This window comes from Rhipicephalus microplus, chromosome X (genome assembly GCF_043290135.1).
Source record: "Rhipicephalus microplus isolate Deutch F79 chromosome X, USDA_Rmic, whole genome shotgun sequence".
In the NCBI taxonomy this organism is placed as follows: domain Eukaryota; kingdom Metazoa; phylum Arthropoda; class Arachnida; order Ixodida; family Ixodidae; genus Rhipicephalus; species Rhipicephalus microplus.
In genome coordinates, this window is record NC_134710.1 from 228,767,509 (window position 1) to 228,789,880 (window position 22,372).

At 47.4% G+C, this 22,372-nt stretch overlaps 1 protein-coding gene across 7 annotated transcripts in view; it reads left to right on the plus strand.

Annotated features, from left to right (window-relative positions):
• Positions 1 to 22,372, plus strand: part of twin (CCR4-NOT transcription complex subunit 6-like twin) — a 264,806-nt gene that overhangs the window by 208,626 nt on the left and 33,808 nt on the right. For all 7 annotated transcript variants that reach the window (XM_075878739.1, XM_075878738.1, XM_075878735.1 and 4 more), the window contains one exon: positions 20,463 to 20,531. In XM_075878739.1, the coding sequence (XP_075734854.1) occupies positions 20,463 to 20,531 (69 nt within the window). The remainder of the gene's footprint in view (positions 1 to 20,462; positions 20,532 to 22,372) is intronic.

Genomic DNA, 22,372 nt, shown 5'->3' on the forward strand with positions numbered 1-22,372 from the left:
TCTACCGCACCATCGAAATGGCGAATTCGCTGCTGTGAAAATGCGATAGGCGGTGCGCTCACACAGTCTAATGTTGAATTCCAATGGCAGATCCAGATCCAAGTTTGTCTGCTCTAAGCGGAGCAATCGCGTTCCAACGGCGGATTGGGAGCGTGAATCGTGTGTTCCAATGGCGGATTGAGAGCAACCGCATGCAGATCGCGGATTGTGGAGCGAGAATTCTTCGCTCCGCCGGAATCGGCGGATTTGACCGGAAGTGACGTATTCTGCGCGCCCGCCTTTCATCCAATCACCGATGGATGTCCGGAAAACGCTTTGCCCTCCCTCGCACCCTCTCGCGCTCCCTCGCCAGATTTCCGCTCACCAAGAGCTCCCGTCGAGACGCGCGCGTTCCAAAGGCAGATTAAAGGTGAGAGCAATCCCGCGCGCGTCTGCCTGCTCCATTCGCAATCCGGCCCAGCGCTCGCGATCTGCCATTGGAATTCCACATGAAGCATCAGGTTTCATTTCTTCAGCCTCAATCTGTTTAACGAATCCCTCTCGCGATACAAAACGCACGTGTTGTCGGAGAACGGCACACAACCACAATCATTGCAGAGGATAGCCTGGTGGCCGCCCGCGAGTTTCTGCACCTTAATTATTGTCATGCTCTTTTTACCCGTTCCTTTATACAACTTTCAGTTAGCCCTGCTTGGTATGCGTGGCCACACGGATATGTATAGTATGTGCGCAGGGAGCACAGTCATTAGCCCTCCACTATGGCGTGCCTCAATCATACCGGGGATTTGGGACCTAAACGTCAGTTATACTTAAACTGGCCAAGTGGTAAACAACGTTGTTTCTCGGCTAATTTAGAATTTCATTGTTCCCCTCTGGCCATGGCAGTCATATTTCAGTAGGACCGAAATGCGAAAATTTCCGCGTACCTATAAAAATATAGGTGGGGGCAAAATAAAAGTGCACCTCTCTATACTATTTAGATGCACGTTAGAGAGACCCATGTGGCCGAAGTTAGTCCCTCACTACGACGAGCCTCATATCTCGATACTGATATTGGGGTCTTCGCACGTGAAATTTGAGAATTTTAAGATATTCACTTCAAGATATATACATGTTGATATTACGAACTTGCTGAGACCGCGCCTTTGAAGCAGAGATCCTCGTCAATTTCGATGTACCCATCCTCGAAGTCTGATGTATAATTAAATGACGCACCAGTCGACACGAAATGCTCAGGTATGCTTTTAGGGGGCGGTACACATGTAACGCGGCCCTGTATTTTTCTAAAGCGCACTTTTGCATTATCCGCCTTGCTTTAATGCGGGGGGGGGGGGGGGAGGGGGGTATGCTAATAAGCCGGCACGATGTCATAGCACATACCGGCTTCATTTTTGCACAATGTGTCATAATGGGAATACTTCGAAACGTAATTCGAAATACACGCGGGCGCTTTGCGCTTCTTTCAGGAAATCGCCTGGACAAGGTGAACGGCTATCGGCGAAGACTCGTTTAATCATAAATGGACTGGTCGTTGATGCACGGACTAATTTTGACACAATAAGAAAGAGCTGTCTGTTTCTCCTTTTGTGTCAATTAGCCTCGGACTTTGTTGGCGGCGGGGGTGTTGGTGGCACGTAGCAGAAACATGTGTGGACATTGAAGCAGAATTAAGTGTGCATATGGCCTCGAAATTTTTGATGTTCTGTTTTTGTCTCGCGTGTTAAGACCGTCCTTATCTAAGTATACGTATGACAATGTAAGAGGGACTGTCTTGGACTTTGCGTGAGTAGATATAGCCAAGTGCTTGCCGGCTGCGTGTTTTCGAAACATATTCCCTGAGAGATGTATATGCATGGGACGAATAAGCATGTATGGGTTTTTCACTGGCAATAGTATACGTGGCTGCGCGGATCGTTTTACGATGCACAACGTGGTGTATGCGCTGGTTATTTTGTGATTGACGAAGAGGTGCTCGACGCAGATTCCGGAGTGTGTACATACCCCCTTTGGCGTGCTTTTTAATGAGATCATGCTTGCCACGACGCAAGAAACCCTATAATTTTGCTCGCGTATGAGTGCGTTATTGTTCGGCTACGGGGAAAAAAAGAGAGGGAAAGGAAAGACGGGGGTGATTTGTGGATATTTGTTCATTCATCACAACTCGGCCGAATGCCAGTGAAATTAAATTTGGTGCAATGGAAGTGTAAAAAGAGAATGTGTTTCGTAAATGGTGTCATTATAAACTTCTAAGCATCTGGTAAGTCAGAAAAGCACACTCTTTCATGTGAACTAATGCAATGTTAATCGGTGGACTTGATCACGTCCTGGAACACCTTGTGTACATGCCAGCGTGTAATGCACCCGCCACCGTGAATCAAACATGCAGAACCAACAAGTAGTAACGTCACTTGATTTCCCAGCATCAGGACCGGAACAAATATAAGGGCGTATTGTGAAACGAAGGACGTTTAACAAACTTAACAACGCGGTCAGAAAAAGAAAACTGAGTACTTGGGGAACAATTAGCACACGTCGATTTACGAAATGGTGTGCCTGAAGAATGTACCCATATTTTATAAAGTCCTACAATGTCGAATGTGATACATGATGGTGGAAAAAATGTTTGCTGTGAGAAATATCTAAAGATAAAATATGCATTTCTCCTACAACTACTTCCCAACACTCCAGGAATTGCACAAATAAAAGATGCACATACCACTTGGACTCACAGTGCCGAAATAACGGCATAAGTCAGGGTGTTTGAGCACCGGCCCTTCTTAATTAATGTAATGTTCACTATTGACATCAAAATAACAATACAGAATCCCTGAAAAGGGTTTGCTTTTCATATACACTCGTCTACCAGAACAGTGGATATGTTTAGAAAACAACACGAACACGCTTTTATTAGGACACCGCGGGCACATCGTGTGCCCACTGTGAAAACTGCCGGCCGGTCGCGTCTAACTTGCGCTCCTCATGTGAAGAGTAGCAGCGTTACAGTGGTGTGGGCTTTCCCATTGGCCGCTGTGTAACTTGGGGGCGCAGCGCAGCCCTCGGCTTGCGGTGGTGGCAGGTGTATGTTTTGATCGCCTGTCGGTGCGCGTGGGTCGAGATGCTGCCGTGGCCGTGACATTGCACCGCGATCGTGACGGTGCTCCGCGGCCGGCCTTTCCGTGTCCTCATTTGCATACGCGATCCGTGTCAAGTTTCCAGCGCGTGCCTCACGTCCGCCCGGCCTCGCACGGGGCTTCTTCCGCGTCGTTCGGCGGCCGTTTTTTGCCGGCACCCTTTCTTCCGCGTCTCGCCCGAGTTGCCCCGATGCGACGCTCGTTCAACTTTGGGTTCCGCTGCGATAACAAAACTCGGCCGGTTTGTGTCGCGCCTGACCCGATTGTCAGGAAATCGCTGCCACCGCTGCAGTTTGCACTCCACGGACGTTGTCGAGCTCGTCTCGCATCGGCGCGGTCTTCCTCGCACGATCAACATGCGGTCGTCTGTTTCAAGCGTTGCGTGAATGAGGTGGTGGTAGAAACATTTATTGCCACTGTGTAGCGTGGGGGCCGAGCCCCCTCATGGCACGTGGGTGCACCCTCGCAGTGAGGAGGCACCCTTACAAAGCAAAGGAAAGCCCTTGAAGTGCGATCCTCTTCATGGCGCACGAGATGATCCGGCGCTGATCGAACGCAGAAGTGCTGGTCATGATGGTCTCCCAGTATGACACTGCCACAGCCGGAGGTGGGGGATGTGGGAAGGTGGGACATGTGAGGAGGATGTGGAGGAAGTCTCCTGGTTTGTCGCAAAGTTTGCATGAAGAGGGGAAATGGTCTGGGTAACGGGCGTTTAGTAATACGGGATATGGAGCAGTTCGAGTTTGTAGGCGTCGCCAATGTGTGGCCTGCGCTATGTTTAGGGATGGGGCTGGGGGTGCGTATATTCTTCGTTGTTCCCGGTAATACGATAGAATATCACGAAAAGAGAGCAAGCGCTCCTCGACCTGTGGAGGGGGCTCCATTTCTCCTGCCCGGAATGTGAGACCTCGGGCTAGAGAATGAGCCTCCTCGTTGCCAAGGAGGCCGGCATGTGCTGGCGTCCAGATCAGGGTTGTGGAGCACTGAGGCTGCCAGAAGCGTAGCAAGCGAGCAGCGCTACATGATATCAGGCCATTGGCGTAGTTAAGAATAGCTGATTTCGAGTCGCTAATGATAGTGGTGGCAGGTGTGGAGATGAGAGCAAGCGCGATGGCTGCCTCTTCTGCCTCTGTGGAGGAATTTGTGACAATTGAGCAAGAAGTTAGGAGATTTGCCTGATTGTCAGCCACCGCAAGGGCCATGCGGGATCTTGACGCATATTCCGCTGCGTCAACGTAGACTACAGTCTGGTCCTCGCCATATTGTCTCTGGAGGGCCCGGGCCCTTGCCTTTCTGCGTTTCTCGTCGCGCACAGGATGCATGTTCTTGGGAATGGGCGGTACGTTTAGGTGAGAGCGGAGGTTAGAAGAAAGAGGGACCCTTCCAGGTGATTCTGTTATTGGGGATAAGTCTAATTGGGTCAAAAGAGCGCGGCCACTCACCGAATTAGACAGACGACATATTTGTGCCGTAAAGGTGGCTTCAGCGAGTTCCTCAAATGTATTATGTACACCAAGTTTGAAGAGTCTGTCATTGGATGTGCTTGGGGGAAGGCGTAGAGCTGTTTTTGTGCAACTTCGTAGAAGCGCGTTAATGCGGTCTCTCTCTTTTTGTCGGAGAGGTAGGTATGGGAGGGCATACGTGGTGCGGCTGACGATGTAAGCCTGGGTGAGGCGAAGCGTGTTTCGCTCGCGTAGGCCAGCCCGACGGTTCGCTATGCGACGAATCAGCCGAATGGTCTGCTGAGCATGTGTTTGGAGAGTCCTGATGACTTCTCCATGTGCGCCATGTGAGTAGAGTACTAGCCCTAGCACCCGAATTTTTGAGACAAGTGGGATGGGGTGGGCACCTAGCGTGAGAGAGATAGGGGGAATGGCTGAAGCATGCTGCTTCGGTCGGTAAAGAAAGAGCTCTGATTTGGAAGGGGAGCAGGTAAGGCCACGTTCTCGAACATATGTGTCGATGGTGGTTAGTGCCAACTGTAAGTGTTCTTCTATTTCGGCGTCACTACCACGGTTTGCCCAGACGGTGATGTCGTCGGCATAGAAGCTGAAGTGGATGTCGGGGATCTGACCCAGTTTTTGGGGCAGATGTAGAAGTGCTATGTTAAAAAGAATAGGTGAGAGGACTGCTCCCTGGGGCGTACCACGGGCTCCAAGCGTGATGCCTGGCAGGCTGTGATCGCCAAAGGTAAGTGTTGCTGTGCGGTGGCTGAGGAAGTCGCGGACGTAGTTGTACATCTTTACGCCGACTCCCAGGGTTATAAGGTTCTCTAGAATAGCTGAGTGCGCAACGTTGTCAAATGCCTTTGTTAGATCTACTCCTAAGATAGCTCTGGTATCGCAGGTTTGAGAGTCAAGAATGTGATGTTTTAGTTGTAGGAAAACGTCCTGTGTGGAAAGTCCAGGGCGAAATCCAAACATGCAAGCAGGCAAGAGATTCTTGCCTTCTAGGTACTGGCAGAGCCTGGTTTGGAGTACGTGCTCCATGAGTTTGCCGACACAAGAAGTGAGGGATATGGGCCTGAGGTTAGACGTAAGGAGAGGTTTCCCAGGTTTGGGTATAAAGACAACCTTGGCCTCTTTCCATTGTGGTGGGAGGATGCCCCTTAGCCAGCACTCATTAAAGTATTCAGTAAGCTCGGCAATTGATTGGTCGTCGAGATTACGGAGTGCTTTGTTGTGAATATTGTCCGGACCGGGGGCTGAGGAAGTGTTTAGTTTCTGTAGTTCGGCTTGAACTTCGGCTACTGTAATGGGTTGGTCGAGGAGCTCATTAGGAGGACCTGTATAATCGGGATACAATACGGCAGGGTATGTTGGGAAGTACTGATTTCGAAGTTCCTGTAGTAGTTCTGGTGGAGGTTTATCGCAAGTATGTAGGAGTTTGGTGAGGTTGTGTCTTTGGGTAGTCTTTGACTGAGTTGGGTCAATTAAGTGTCGGAACAAATTCCAAGTCTGAGGCATACTCATATTGCCATCTAATTTGTTGCAAAGCGATTCCCAGTTCTGTCGCGAAAGAGTGGCTGCATGGGTCTCTATCTCTTTGCTCAGGCGGGCCAGGCGACGTCTAAGAGTTCGGTTCCAACGCTGGCTTTGCCAGCGTCGTTCTAGGCTTGTTTTAGCGTCCCATAAATGTAGGAGACGAGAGTCAACTGTGTCGCTTGGGCAGTCCTCTCGTACTAGACGAGTTGCGGATCGGACATCACTCCGGAGTTGTTCTGACCATTCAGTGATGTCCGTGATAGAGGCGTGGGTGCGTGTTGCCCTATAAGTGCGGAAAAAATCCCAGTTGGTAAAAGTGGAACCTCTGAGAACCCTGCGGGGTAGTTGCATATTTAAGAGAATTTCGATAATGTAATGGTCACTACCCAAATTCTCTTGTGTGTTGCACCATGTGGCATGAGGGAGGCGATGTGCGAACGAGAGATCTGGTGTAGTGTCCTTGCAGACACTATTCCCTATGCGTGTCGGAAAGGCAGAATCGGTGAGCAGTGAGAGGCCGGCTTGCTGCGCTGCTAACCACACCCGACGTCCTTTTGGTGTGTCGCGCGGATAACCCCAGGCTGTATGTGGGGCATTGAAATCTCCCACGACGAGTAGGGGGCACTTATTGGCTATGCGTTTCGCGAGCGTAAAGAGGCGCTGGAAGTTGCCCTGTAAGCACTTAGGGCTGCTGTATACATTCAGGATGAAGAGGCTTTTAGCTCTGGCATGTTGCGGCACAAGCTCAATTAAGAGGTGATCAATGTCTTGGACTGCTAAACAGTGGGAGATGGTGGTGATTGAGCGATTAATTAGAAACGCCACCCGAGAGGGTGTAGGGGATGTGGGTGTAATAGAGGTATAGCCGGGTAAGGTTAGGGGGTTGGAGGGTTCTTGTAGGGCAAGGATATCGGGTCCCGCAGCGCAAGATAGCAGTTGGTGGACAACATGACGCTTCTGGCCAAAACCTCGGCAGTTCCACTGCCAGAGTGTCAGATTACGGTTTAGAGCTGCCATCATGAGAATTGAGAAGGGGCGTAGCCGCCGCGCAAGGTTGGGAGTCGTTAGTGACGTCAGGGAGTGGATTGTCTTGCCCTTCAGTTGCTTTGGGCTTCTTGCGTTTACTTGGGGTGAGATCCCGTTTTGCAAGGCATGTTGCGAACAAATTGAGCTGTGATTCAAGATTGTTGTAGCGGTCAGTTAATGTTTGAGCTAAAGCATCAAGACGATGATTAAGTGCTGCATTGTCTGTTGTTACACGGATTACCGCATCTTGGAGCGTTGTGCATTCCTGATTGATGCTGGTGATACCTTCCTGCAATTTTGCCTCAAAACGAGCAGTAAAAGACTCAAGCATGGTTGGAATATCGGCTAGTGAGCTGTGTGTTGAGGGACGCGGGGTAATGTCCTGATTTGTGTGCCGAGGAAATGCCGTGTCGATATCTAACTCAAGCGAATCAGAGCAGGATGTCGCGTTGACATGGCTGGGTGGGAAAGACATGCTAGAGGTGTTGGGTGGGTTGTGCGCAGGAGTTTGGGATGTAGTAGGAGTTGGGGTAGGTGGAGTGGCATGGCTTGTGGCGAGAGTACTTATCTGGGTCTCCAGCTTCGCGATGTGTTCTCGAAGGGCAGCGGCTTCAGCTCGGGCTGCTTGAGCTTCTGCTTTGGCTGCCGCTGCCTCCTCCCGAGACTTGGCCAGAGCGTCTTGCAGACTGGAAGTCACTGTTGATGATAGTGCGTTCTTGCAGGGCGAACGGGGAGGGCCCCAATCTTGTTTAAGCGGCTCGGTCCAGGCTTGCTTGGGTTGGCTGAGTTGGCTGGGCTGAGTGGGTCCCGCTGACAACTGGGGGAAGTTGTCCCCGTGTGGAACCGGTTCTTGTCGCTGCGTTTGAGGTTGCTTTGTCGTTTTGCGTGGCTGGTGAAGGTTGCGTCCTTTGCATGAACCAGTGCCGGTAAGATGAGGGCCCTCGCACAGAATGCACTTAGGCGTGCAAGGAGGTTCCTGGGGTGAGTGTTGGCTGCCACAGCGTGGGCAAAGATTAGTCTTGGGGCTTGGGCATACGTCGTGACGATGGCCCGGTAGTCTGCAGTTCGTACAAGCATCCGGACTTCCGCGGTATGGAGTACAGCGGTGAATGGCTCCCATGTATTTAATGGAATGTGGCACCTCATTGGCGTCGAAGGTGATGAGAATGGAGTGCGTCTTCCCCATTCGTCGGGCTGCGAGTATAGAGTATTCAGGATTCCGTTTGACCAGGTCTTCGTACAGCTGGGTTGGCGTCTCGTCGTCAAAGGCGTTTGAGATGACCCCTCTTGTAGCTCCTGGTGGGGGTGCCACGTAAGCCATGCAGGGGTAAGCATGGCCACCAATGGTGAGTGAAGTCAGCGTCTTTAGGAGCTCGGCTGCGGCGGAGTGTGTTGTAGCTGCCGTGAATGTATTATTAGTGGGGTGTATGCGCAGGCAGAAATCATCGGGCAGAGTGGTTTGAAGTGCGGCCTGCACTGCCTTCATGAGTCGAGGCGTTGGGACATCTAGGAGTCGCAGTTGACCTCGCGGACGAACAACGACGCGAATAGCGTTCGGTGGGAGTGGCGGCAGTTGCTTGCTGCGTTTTACAATGATGCGCGTCTCCTTGGTAGCAGGTGGTAGGTGGGTTGGCGTCTTGCCTCTTCCATTTGCAGCTGCTTCGACGCGCATGGCGTTCGGGTTGGTCTCCTTGACGGTAGCGTTGGGTTGCGAAAGTGGTTTCTGTGAACAGGCTGGTCGAGACGCATAGGCTTTATAGAGAACTGGTGTCCAATTGCCTGCCTGGAGCTCTTCAGCGGAGATGGTGTGGCCCTCAACCGTTACTTCCATAATAACGGGAGGCGTTGCTGCCAGTGTCGACGAAGGAGCGGAGTCTCAGAGAGGCTTAGCTCGGATGCTCAGCGTCTCGGTTCATGAATTGTTGCACACAGAACGTCGGAGCTTGCCCGGAATGGGCGTCGTCTCTGTCTTCCTCAGACCCTTATGTCGCTGTTCGAACAGGCTAGTGACCGCAGGAAAGGTTGGTAAAGAGTACGTGAATGAGGTGGTCTTCACCTCCGAGCAACCTGTGCGCTTCCGCAGCCTACGCCTCAGCATATCCAGCGTGCGGGTAATGTGGGGAAGCCACTACTTCTGGCCGCCATGACTAGGGATGTGTGTGTGCCTGTGATACTGAAGTTGAGCCGTTTTTTTTTTTTTTGCGTCCACCATTCGTTATCGCGTTTGATTGTGCCGTATTTGTGTGCAGCCATCGCACAAAATGGAAGGATTGTTTGATTGATATGTGGGGTTCAACGTCCCAGAACCACCATATGATTATGAGAGACGCCGGCTCCGAAAATTTCGACCACCTGGGGATCTTTAACGTAACGTGCACCCAAATCTGAGCGCACAGGCCTACAGCATTTTTCGCCTCCATCGAAAATTCAGCCGCCGCAGCCGAGATTTGATCCCACGACCTGCGGCTCTGCAGCCGAGTACCTTAGCCACTAGTCCACCGCGGCGGGGCATGAGGACAGAGTGTTTTGTGCCTTAGCATATATATATCATATATCAAAGTAGTGCGTCATCAACATTTGCCTCAATTGTACTGGGATCTCCTCGCCTCAATTTTATGACACTGACAATATATGTCACGGCGACGTATTTCATTGATAACATGGCCGGAAGGCTGTTCCGATGTCCTGACCTTGCAACTCCAAAACTACGCGCTACTTGGGCCGAGATAGCAGATATAAATACTGGTCACTGTGAGGTATACCTCACAGTGACCCTGTTTTAGAGCGCTGTTTCCCAACGCGCGTTGAAGTTCATTCATGTGGTACTTTTATATTTTGCGGGCTTCATTCTTAAGGCGAAAAAAATGATCATGCAATTACTATTCGTTGCTGAAAATAGCAGTTAAATGTCGCTTTAACATGCCTGCTCATGCCTGCTTGGCATTTTGATTATTATGCGAGTGCTTGCCTAGTTACAATATTTATTATAAATAGCGAATGAAATTTTATTAACGAAAAAAAAAACACTAGCTGCTATTTTCTACTGGGAACGATATATGTACTAGCCAGAAATTTGGTGTGTAGGGGGGGGGGGGGTTATCGAACTTCATGTGCGCTTGTGCGTGCGTTCTTTTTATCTGTGTGTAAATATGTGCGCAAGTAAAATAGAAAAGTTTCGCGTGGAGGTTTGACCCCCCCCCCCTCCCCGGCTACGACACTCATGCTAAAGGAAAGGGCGTTAGGAGGTTAAGAGCTTGACGCGTGGAGCCCCAAGTCCAGGGTTCCTGCCGTTTCTGCCGCCAACCAGATGCGACCTGCAGAAGAACCTTCTGTAGCTCTGGATCCAAGCTGGCGAGATGTGCCCGACATATTACTCCAGTGTGAGAAAACGTGCTCTTTGAAGAGTGTGGTACTTAGATTTTTTGTTGGAAGTTGCGTATCACACGTGTTGCTTGTGAGAACTCAGGTAAGTCTGCAGCGCCTCTTCTCGAAGGCGTCAAAGGCATTTCTGAGCGCACTGTCCGCTGGGCCTCGCCGTCCACTTTAACCAAGTGATCGAGGCATACATACATTAAAGGTTATTTTCGTATTACCGAAAAGATAACGCTGGCCAGCTATTCGAGGAAGTTGGACAAGACGTTTCATATATAGATTTAGAATGGAAACCAGTTGTTGAGCTTGCAGCCACAGTAGGATATTGCAAGAACGTCCCGTGGACGTATGGTAAACCTTATTTTGTGTTTAGCCTATTAGAATATAAGGTGACCTGGAAGTGCTAGAGTCGTTCATAAGCTTTGTAAATGTTGATCACTGTATACCACAAGTTTAAACCATGCATGCATGCACAATAGACATTGAAGGGAACAAACGTCTCTGTAGTTTTTGCGTAATGCAAAATATTCCTATATAGACTTTTCCAACAAGCGCTCACGGGGCGCCGCCATGTGGAACTTTGGACTGTAATAAATACGCGTGGTCCCCCTTAATCCACCCTCCCCCCGGTCAAAAAAGAAAGAAAGCAGCACTGCGCCGAGGCAATGGGGCCAGTTTTAGTATTTCTGTCAACAGTCCAGAAAGTGTGCGCTTCACAGCTCAGCCAAGGCCTTAAAACTAGAAATAGTAGCGTCCATCGGAAAAGTTGAAGAGATTGACAGCCAATTTCCACGGTACCTGTTTTCTTTAGCGGAAAGCCTCGGTCAAAGTGTCTAATCACGGAATGTTCACGCGGAAAATTGGGAGTTTTAGAATACCGTTTGCAAGCGCTGCGGGCGTTGTGGGCGTCATATGAGTTTTAAGTGTGAATACACTTTATAAGCGACCCCAAACCATCCACTGCCGTCGGCGGCGTCCGCAGTCTTCTCTCTATCTTTAAAAGAAAGAGGACTTGGCGGGCCGCAGCGCGACGCTCTACCGAATAAGCCACGGACGCGACGCTGATAGTCCCCCTCCCCCTTCGCTCGCTCCTCCGCTCTCCTCGCTCTCTGCAGCTGCGCGCGCACCCCTCTCTCTCGCGCGCCCGCCTTCTCTCTCAGTCTCCCGTCGAGAGCGGGTCGTGAGGGGGAGTAAAGTTAAAATCCGTTGGCATTCGCCAGTGAGTTAACCTAAACTCCCCCGTGTGATCAAATTGCGATTCCCAGGAACCATTACACCATAAAGGCACCATAGTGTGATTAATAAATATAATAGTGCGAATTAATAAATACCCCTCATAGCATCACCCCGTGTATTCGCACTTGACCATGTTCACCCTCGGGGAAATGCTTGGGAGTTTTAGAATAGCGTTTGCCCTGCTGCGAACCGCAACGCACGATCGCAGCGACAACGTAGCCTCGAAACCAGCGCTTGCGGGCCACACGCGGGCCGCCATTACCGCACGCAATTTCGGATTTTTTGCGTGCGGTCCGCGAACGCCGACTCTCGTTACGACGCATGCGCAGTGACAGCGACCGCACCGCAAGGGCTCGCGGTGCGCTATTCTAAAGCTCCCTAATGCTAGGAAACATTTTCTTTGTCGGAATTTTCTGGTCTGCAGTGTCTATGAAGTCGTGCACGCAACGCGTGCTGCAAGAAACGGGAGAGCACGACAGCGATTACCCGCCGGCAGACACTTGAGGCCCTATCAATCAAACCGGCGTGCCGCTGTTCGTGTTCGCCCATGCACTGTGGCTCGACGCGAGTTTTCGGTACCACTATAGCTGCCGCGAAGACATTCTCAGCGTTAGCTCCTTTAACCTAGTAATAGACATAGAATAAAGCGTAGTCCTTTAGTAACATGCAGGCTGTATAAATGTAACCACGAATTATGGAGCACCAAAAACAAGACTACATATACAGCAATGCGAAAGACTCGTTCGCGCATGTCCCCTCAGTGCGTCGTGCCTGTTCTCGCGTCGGTCAAGCGCAGTTGAAATATTCAAGGCGTACTTAAATCGCAAACGTATATTGCCTTGTTCTGTCGCTGTAATTCACCGTCTTTGAATTTGCATGATAGGTTCTAGCCTGTCGTCAGTCCATTTAAGCACAGTGTAGTGATCCACTTCTTTGAAAACATTCAAGAAGATTCATGTTGATCTGGTGGCCGCGCACTGCGTCCATTGGTGTGCGCAAGGTGGTGCAAGGTTTCCCATTAGGGGTGGATGGATGAATATGGCTGTACCCTTTAGATTGGGTGGTGGCTAGCGCCACCAAGCCGTAATCTACAGCGCCGAGAAGCCTCGCTGCAGTGCCGCCTGTCGTTTGAGTTTTAAAGAAAAAGGCTTCCGTACTTCCCACAACACGACACAGTGCTACAGCCTTTTAATGAAAAAAAAAAATCTGTTAACCGGGGTTGTGTGCTCGAGCCGATGTTTTGACGAGCGGACTTAAATTCCTCAAGGCTAGAACACAACTGATTTATTTGGCGCTAGCGTGTCTACGCTTCGTACCTTCTTCATCCAAACAATGGAGGGGGAGAGGGCAACATTGAATACGGGGGTGTGGGAGAGAAGGGGCACGCCGTGACTAATATCAAGCTACGGAAGTACGGTATACGCAAATACGTTACTGTATGTAGGTACCAGTCGTCGACCATTTGCCGTTGAAGGCACCCACCCCAACAGCGCAGAAGCTTTTTCGAAAATTACTATGGTGCTATCACGCCTCAAATTATTGCCAGACACCTGTCATTTGGGGCACGCACTTTCGCTGTAACGGGGAGCGGCAAAAGCAGTATACGAGCGGGAAAGCAGGAGCGCTACCGTACTGCCTGACCGTGTTTGCTCAACTTGCTAAAACTCCTTACTAGCAAAATAAGAGACGGGGATGAGAAGAAGAAACACGGCACTACGCTAAACTTCCCGTAGTGTAAGCAAGCAAGGAAGCATATCGCATACTGGAGGGCAAACTCATCTACACCCTCACTCAAGTGGTTCCCCGCTCACATGGGATCCATCAGGGGAGGCCCGACAAACCTGAACGAGCTGGCGCACCCCAGGGAGTGAGGTCTCGCTTTCTGCGACCATGGAGAACTCCCCCGCCGGCCCGCAGTTGTGGGCAACAGAGACCATCCGACCACTTATAATAACGAAATTACGCAGCATTTCTATCTCGGCAGGAGAGGCATTGACTCAGACTACCGCAGACGGGTTCGTATCTCAGCCCGGCTTTGTTGCGTAAAATTTATTCCGCCATGTATCCCAATAGCTCATACATGCAGTGCAACGAATTCGCTAGCCTAGACCACAAGCTCTGGTGTTGCCCCTCATTATGGGGCACAGACCAATCCATTCAATACAAGTGGCTGTCCGCTATCAAAATTCCCGATGTCGGGGCTCGTCTGTGGACTGCCCAGAGGGTCCACGATGCGGCGGTTAAGCTTGGCCCGACCGTCCCAACGTGGGAGCGGCCAGCTGCGCGTTGAGTCGTGCACCTCAGGACCTACAATAAATTTTCGCATTTATCCATCCATTCGTGCATGGAATCTGCTGTCAAAAAGTCTTGTGAGCATAAAAGTTCCGAGAGCCTTGACACTGTGTCGCTTCTAATAGCTGTTGCCAAAACCCTTATTCAAAAAAAAGGGGGTGGGAAGGGGAGGCAGCCAGTAAGAGGGCGACGTGTGAACTTGAACCGTTCAGGCCTGTTGTCTTATCATCATGAGGTCAGTGAGGTCACACATCAACTCAAGAAAGTTGCTGGCAGGCATGATGTCTACTTCGTATTTTCTGCGCCCAACAAGCTTGCTTACCTGTGCTCCCGCACATGTTGTGTTAGCAGTCATGGACGCCAAGTCGAGCAATGCCTGTCTATATGCTATACCTAAGTCTTGTGGCAAGACCTACATCGGGCAAACTGAGCGATGAATAAATGAGAGACCTAGGCACGAAAAGTCATTGACAGTTGCTCATAAATTAGCTCACCTTGTTGCTCATCTTAACTCCTGGTACAGCTGAGCTCCGCGATGTAGTGAGACGACGATTGTCTACAGAATCAAGAACGAACACGAGCGGCTTGCCTTGGAAGCGTGTACCACATCAAGAAAAAGGGAGCTAATTGTACTGGTGTTAACTCTATATATTTGTTCTTCTCTGAATATGACTTCATGAGTGCGCATCTTCGTTGGGAATCATTGTTATTATGTATGCAATATACCTCCTGATACGCGTGCGCATGCCAGGTTTCGCGGTAGTAGCATTTATATGCGTTGTTGCCAGAAGAAAAAAAAAAGCAGTTGTTACTCAGTGCCGGTGCTTGTCTCTTCTATTTTCGGTGGTCCTTCTTGGTTCGCACTGAAGTTTTCACCTTAAATTACGTGCCCACGTTGCCGCTTTGAGAACCTGCACTTTAAAGGGGTCCTGTAACACTTCTTCAGCATTGATTTTTTTACAAAACGCTGCCGATCTTTTAGTCGAGGCTCCCGAGAACACGCGAGCCAGACATTACAGCGGAGCACGCAGCCTGCAATTCGCGGTGAATTCCCGAAGTCGGCTAGAAACAGCCCCCTCTTCTCTCTGCAAATGATGCCATGTACCCAAATTCCACGGCCGTTAGCTGGTGTGAGCATCCCGAGCCGCATAGTTGTCTGCCTCAGTGTATCAGTGACTATAGGGTGCTCGGCTGGGGACCCGAAGATCACGGGTTCGATCCCGGCGGTCGCGTTTAGATGGAGGCTACGTGGTAGAGGCCGGTACTGCGCGATGTTGGTGCACGTTAAAGAACACCTGATGGCCGAAATTTCCGGAGCCTTCTACTGCGGCGTCTCTTAATTATAGCGTGGTTTTAACGCGTAAAATCCCAATTATTATTATTATTATTATTATTATTATTGTTGTTGTTGTTGTTGTTGTTGTTGTTGTTGTTGTTGTTATTTACATATATAGTTACTGTGACCGCCACCACGTGCCCGCACGCCCTCACGCTATAGCGTTTGAAGAAGAAAAAAAAGCAAGTGCTCAAGGTCATGACGCGCGCTGACGAAGAGCTGAAACTTTTCCCCCTGTCACCCCCCACCCGCTCCGTAGGTTTCAGTGCTCTCGCAAGTGCGAAAGAGAAAGTGCTTAAACGGGCCCTGCAACACTTTTTGAGCATGGTCAGAAAATTGCCGATCGGTAGCAGAGGCTCCCAAGAACACGCGAGGGAAGTATTCTCGGCCTGGAATTCACATTAAATTATCAAAGACAGCTAAGAATTACGTTTTCTTCTCTCGATAAATGACGGAAGACGCTCAAAAATAAATCGTGGAAGGTTTTCTATCAGCCACTGGCTGAATCATACATGACGTGCTCGGTCGTTACAGGGATCGCCGCGAGAGGCCGGGACTTGCTCACGCGTGCTCGCGCGATCACACCAGAAAAGCCGTGCATTCGAAGAAAAAAGGGGGGGGGGGGGGCAAGGGCGCGCATTACGTCTTTCTTTGCCCCTGCCATCCCTCCCTGATTAGGTTCAGCGCTTTCGCCGGGATGAGAGAAGAAAGAATGCAATTGGAGCATGCGACAAATTTTTTGTAACTCCGCTCGCGCTGGGCGGATTTTTAAAACTTTTGCGGCGTGGAATTTGTGAGGCGATAAGATTTTTTAGTGAATCTATTTCATGGTTATCTGAAAAAGTGTTTCAGGGCCCCTTTAAAGTGTGCGACAAATCCCTGTAACTTTGCTCGTACTTGACGGATGCTAAAAAATTTTTGCGGCAGTTGAATCGTGAGGCAATAAGCTCTTTTAATGAAGTCATTCGACAATTACTTGTAAAAGTATTGCAAGGCCCCTTTAAGCAATCAGCTTGCAAACAACAATGACTGAACAGGTCGGACGAAGTAAAGGTATGGGGATGACTTGGCACCCCTCAGATGATAAGGGCTGCGGCCGCCAACCCCCCTCCTGCGCCCCCTCGTTCACAGGCCTATGCCTGGACAGTGCCCCAGATTATGGTAGAAGATCACGAAGCAAGAAGTGCAGGTATCGAGTTTGCTTGCCGTCGCCTTAGAAAGGCTGAGGCAGTGCCGTCATCAGGATAGGTATAATGCTGGGTGTCATGCATGCTTGACCGATAAGGCCCAATAAGGTCAAACAATTGCAGAAGGCGCTTTTGTATGCTCATGAAGTTGCTACGATACAGGTTCTTTTTAATTAACAAAAAAATCAAGTTCGGAGTAAGGCACATGTCGTTTCCACAGAGAGACCATGTACATCGCGGCGGAAATACTTAGCTGCTTCTGAAGTAAAATTGAATTGACTAAATGAAAATATTTTAATTGGCGTTATAAACTGACTGAAGGCATTTGTTTGGAAAAGTTGTAGGCCATCCCAATATAATACATTTTCATTCTTTAGAAATAAAAAAATGTCACACTTAATTTTAATAATACTGCCACGGTGGACTAGTGGTTATGGTGCTCGAGTGGTGATCCAAAAGTCGCAGGATCGAATGCCGGCTGTGACGACCGCATTTTGGATGGAGGCGAAAACGCTCGCCAGGGGGTCGAATTTTTTTTAGAACTCCTCTACGGCGTCTCTCATTATCCTATTGTTTTGCAGCATAAAACCCGGACAATTAGGACTAACAATTTTAAAGATTGCTCATGGATTCAAAACCTTGACATAGAAGGCGAGCGCACAGAATGGCAGCTCGCTACATCAGACCAGAGCTTCCCGTGACGAAGGAGCAATCAACTTTGTGTGTGTTTGAAAGAGAGAGAGTGGTCAGTGCAGAACCTAGTGACGAAGCACCAAAGGAGCGCGGAACCAAAAACCAATATACGCCTAGTTTTACATAATGTAGCTTCCAGTAAGGTTTTTCTTTAAATGAGCAATGAAAAATACCCAATGACTTTTTATTTCGTCGCTGAAAAGCAATTTCTGTTACAGGATTTTTCGAGTGAAGGGAGTTCATGTCAAGTCTTCCATAGTATCTCAAAATAATTTTGACAGTAATGGTCGTTTATTGTGCTAGTATGAATTTGAATAATGCAATTGTCTAATTTCATTAACGTACTTGGTGTAGTTTTGGCAAAACCGAGTTCCGGTGGTAGAAGCCAGCACTGGATTTTGTTGCAACTGCACATGAAACGTGCGTTTTATGTGTAGGTGAGTAACACAACACTCTTTGAAGAAATACATTCGGTTGCAACCACCCACGTATGATGATGTTTTGGGGTGTCTGTAGAAACTGCTAAAAATGTGATATTGTCTCGCTCTTTTCGTCAACTGCAGTGATGTGTATTCCCAGCGGCTATGACTGCCTCACGAAGCAGCTCTTGGTAGTCGGAGCTCATTGTGATCACATTAGTGGCCTTTGGCAGTTATCCTACTAGCCTAGCTAAAATTGCTGTATTAAACGTAGCTTTCCTGGTAAGTTGGTGCACTTATTTCATGGTAGTGGTTTAGGCACTTCACAGCAAATAATGTCACCCCGCTTAGTTTATTCATCTGACCACTACAGAATGATCATGGTATGCATCTGACACTCATACACAAAGTGTTGTGATGCTAACATGGACATTTTCACACGGGTAGTTGAAGGACTTCTTAAATGCTGAACTAAGAGCACAGTGGTTGATGCATGTCTGCCGGGGCAAGTATATATCCACAGTGACCTCAGTGGTCTTTAGGAATCCTTTTTGACAACCAAAACAATTAACCTCTGTCAGGCTGCTCAAAATGCATGCCGTGTCTGGCAAAACTTCTCATAACTCACCTCAAATAAAAAACTGTGTTTTGTAATGCATGGTTTCAGATATTTTTGCTATTATTTTTGCAAATATCAGCACCACAAAAAAGTGGCCTGATGTTAAGTATGCTAGCCAAAATAATACTCACATTACGTGTTTTTATAACAATGAAATAACATGTTTTTGTATAGTCTAGCTTAGAAAAGACATAAAAATCATTTCTCAGGCTTATGTAACTCTGAAATATACTAGGTCTAATCAGTTTATCAGCACAAAAAATATATGCTGCTCATTTTAGAGTAACTGAAAGTTCCAAGCTCTTCTTGATACCTTAATATTGTCTGTACACAAGGAAATACTTCAAAATCTGGAAAATCATACAAACACGCTAATGCTACTGCTTGCACATGAAATTAGAACAAAATATATGATTTTCTTTCACGTTCACCACTTACTATTACTAAATTACCTTTGCCTAATTATGGATCAAGGAGAATTGAGGAGCTCATTTTTTTATTAGGCACAACCCAACGAAGCCAACAGACAGTAATGCCAAGAAAGGCATAAAGGGCATTACTTGTAGTTTTTAATTGTGGTATAGTAATTGTAGCATAAACTGAAACAAAATTTGAACCTACAGCATTTGAATAATGGGGCATGAGTTCATAAGAAGATTAATGCAAGCACTTTAAAAGAAGACGAGCTTTTTAAAATGGTGTAGCATTACTTTCAGGAGTGCTCCTACCATGCAGTCAGCGCAGCTGGAGTTTTTCCCGCTTACCTCCGTGCATTTGTCAAAACATTACTGACAGTGTGTGCTGTGGTGAGGGTATGCCTAGTGATTATATGTGATAATTGTTGCATGAGGTTTGCGAAATTTAGTTATAGATGAATTAAATCTATGTGAATTAATATTGTATGAAATGTTAAAGTGACTCAAAGAGGAATGCAATGTGAATGAACTCCTTTGCAATTAAGCCTTAGCACGTAGAACCTGTGGTTATGCATGGGTAACAGAAAGAGGACAAGTAATGGCAAGTAATAATGTAATTGACTCTGACCATCAAAGTAATTTAATGAGTGTCTCGTGAGAGCATAGGCTTTCACGTATGCTCTACTTTATGTTAACTGAAGACTGTAAGTTCATTTTGTTTGGTGCTGAAGGTGCAAGCACTGCTGCTATCAAAGAGGTGTGGCACGCAGGCAGTTAAACAAAATAGACACCTACATATCTGCTTAAGATTTCATTAGTGTTCTACTGCTGTTTTCTCATCCAATATGCCTTCACTTGTCATACATGAAAAAAGGCTGCCTCATTAACAACAGATAGATACTTCAACTTAGCCAGCAGTGGGCAAGCTCGTCTCCATCTTTTGAAGCCCCGAGTAAAACTGAGTATGCTAATATAACAATGGGCACTTGTTTCCTTCTTTACTTATCTCTATCTCTCACCTTTTATTTAGGCAGCACACTTTTTTATATTTTCTATTTTCTCAAGGGAAACAGTAGCCTAGTTCTCTAGCCTGGTATGGGTAAGAGCTGTTGCTGTAGTGTTAGATTTCAGAAAGAAAGAAGAGATGTGGGGAAATGTGCATTTGCTGAGCTTTCAATGGAATCAAAAAGATTTGTGTGTGTGTGTTTGTGTGTGTGCACATGTGTGTGTGTGTATGTGCTTTTTTTTTGTGAAACTTTTGTTTATTTTAATGCTGTGGCAGCTATGCCAAACTGTATCTGCAGCCGTATTGGGAGCACATATACAGTCATTTGCCCAAGTTTTTCACTTAATTCAATTCAGCTCATTTTCCATTTAACATTAGCATCCTCTACTGTGTAATTATTGACCATATTGAGCAATAATTGCACTGTTCACATTCATTAGGATTTTTGGCTTGCTGTTTTGCAGAATGCATTTAGCCTGTAAAAAAATGCCAGTTGCTGATAAGCATTGTTTACATGCAAATACATTCATTAAGGCATGCTTATTTACAATAATTTTTATCGTAAGCGTGTGCTCAATGTGTCATGTATTTTGACCGGGTTTATTTCAACTTGGTGTGTGTTTGGACTGCATTTATTTATTTCAAGAAAGGCCTTAGCATATATGATTTATTATCTGTGCATAAGAGACAGCTTTTAAGGTTTGCTGCACATTCAGTTAGTAACAATGGTATGTTCCTCTTGCAGTTTCATCATCACAACCCCCGCAGCGGCCATGGGTACAAGTGAGACATGCAGTGCGATCTCATCCTTCAAGTAAGTGGCCTAGCCTCAAATTTCATCCCTCCTAGCTTTGTCTCTCTGTTTCTTCTCCCTCCTTTTTTCTTTGTGAAAAGGAAAATAATGGCATATTTTCTGAACTGCATCTTAAACATGCTCAGCTCCACCATTACACTACTACATTCTATATTCACTGGAAAAACTGGATTCTAAAGTGAAAATAGTACTAATGTACTATGTGCTGCAGTCAAAACATCGCAGCTTATATCATGCAATAAGCTATCTTTCATGTAGAATATGAAACTCACAATAGTGCTCATTTTAGACATTGCAGAGTCATTTATTAAAGTTTTACGTGAAGTGCACAAGGTCTTAATTTTAAAACATTTTAACCAAAGGTTCATGCTGTAATCATTTTAATATTCTCAAAACTTGTCATCTCTTTTAAGCTAGAATATGCTCTTTAAAGTCTTTTTAAGGCACATATTAAATGGGAGTTTTCGTCTAGAAATGTATGTTTGATGCATTAACTCTTTTCTGAGTTTGACAAGGAGAGACATGCACTGCTGCAAGTTAATGCCTCGGTCACATGGCAAATCTAATGTCACTTACAGTGAAGGACATAAGGTGAACTTAATGTAATTTTACCTACCGATGACCATGACCTTATTTCTTCCTCTATTGGGCGAAATAAAGATTGATCCAAATCTGCATGTAACGTGTGTGTATCCTTAAAAATAATTTTTATCACGAGAAAGCTGCTCCAAGATTACTAATGCAGCAATTTCACACAATTAGCCTCAAGTGCACGACACAAATGAAGCCAAGCTTCTAATTAAGCCAACATGGCTAACGACATTATAGAGTGTGGGAGCCCGACTAACACTCTGGCAGCAGAAATGAGATAGTGGCAGCTAATTCATATAGGAAACGTGCACTAAGCCAGTGGCACCGCGGTGCTGGAGTGAACAAAAGAAATTGGCGTGCTCCGTGCAGCAGCTGATTCATGGGCGCAGCCATGTGAAGTTGTTAGCGGTGCTTCACAATGACACATATGGATTGCTGTGTCGTAAACTGTGCCACTAGCTATTAGAACTACGAACCAGCAACAAAGTTTTTCAGTTTTCCGCGGTGCTTGTGCTTCAGATAATGGCGGGAACACTGGATTAGTGTACGTCGTGTGAAGCAAGTGATCCTGCGGGCCTGTTTATGAAGTACATGATGTAGCTAGTTCACTGTGAATTTACTCTTCATGCAAGTTAACTGATATTTTTAGCGTGCTGAAACAACCCAGGGACAGCCGGAAAAGTGATCTGTAGTTTGCAGTGGAAAATACGTTGGCAGAAAGCAATAGACAGATCCAGCAATTCTTCCTGATATGCTGCTACTGTTTTTCTGCCGTATCACAGTTCGTAACCAGATAAAATGTGTCGCAGACCACGAGAATTTCACAATTTATTTCCCATCTACTGTTATAGCCCTTAACAGCACAGTACGTGCAAGTGAAGCTGCGCCACGCCGTTCTATTGTGCTACATGACAGCTGACATAATGCATGCAAAGCTGGCACATGACAAATTTACTCAAGGACTCATGCAGGCCGAGCAACGCTTACGGAGTGCAAATTCCACGCATTACTAAATGCAACACGTGCAGTTCAGTAAACGTACGTATTACTTGTGTGCATAGTAAGAGGTTTTCTAACACTTGTCAGACACAAATGCCATCGTTTACTCAACAATAGACGGGCAAAATTACAAGAAGTAATGTTTACGAAAATCGATGGAGACGGTCTGTGCTTCGAGCTTTACACCAGCCAGCAACACGGATCACTCGTTGAGAACACTCAACCACGCATCTGTGCTACATCACATTGAA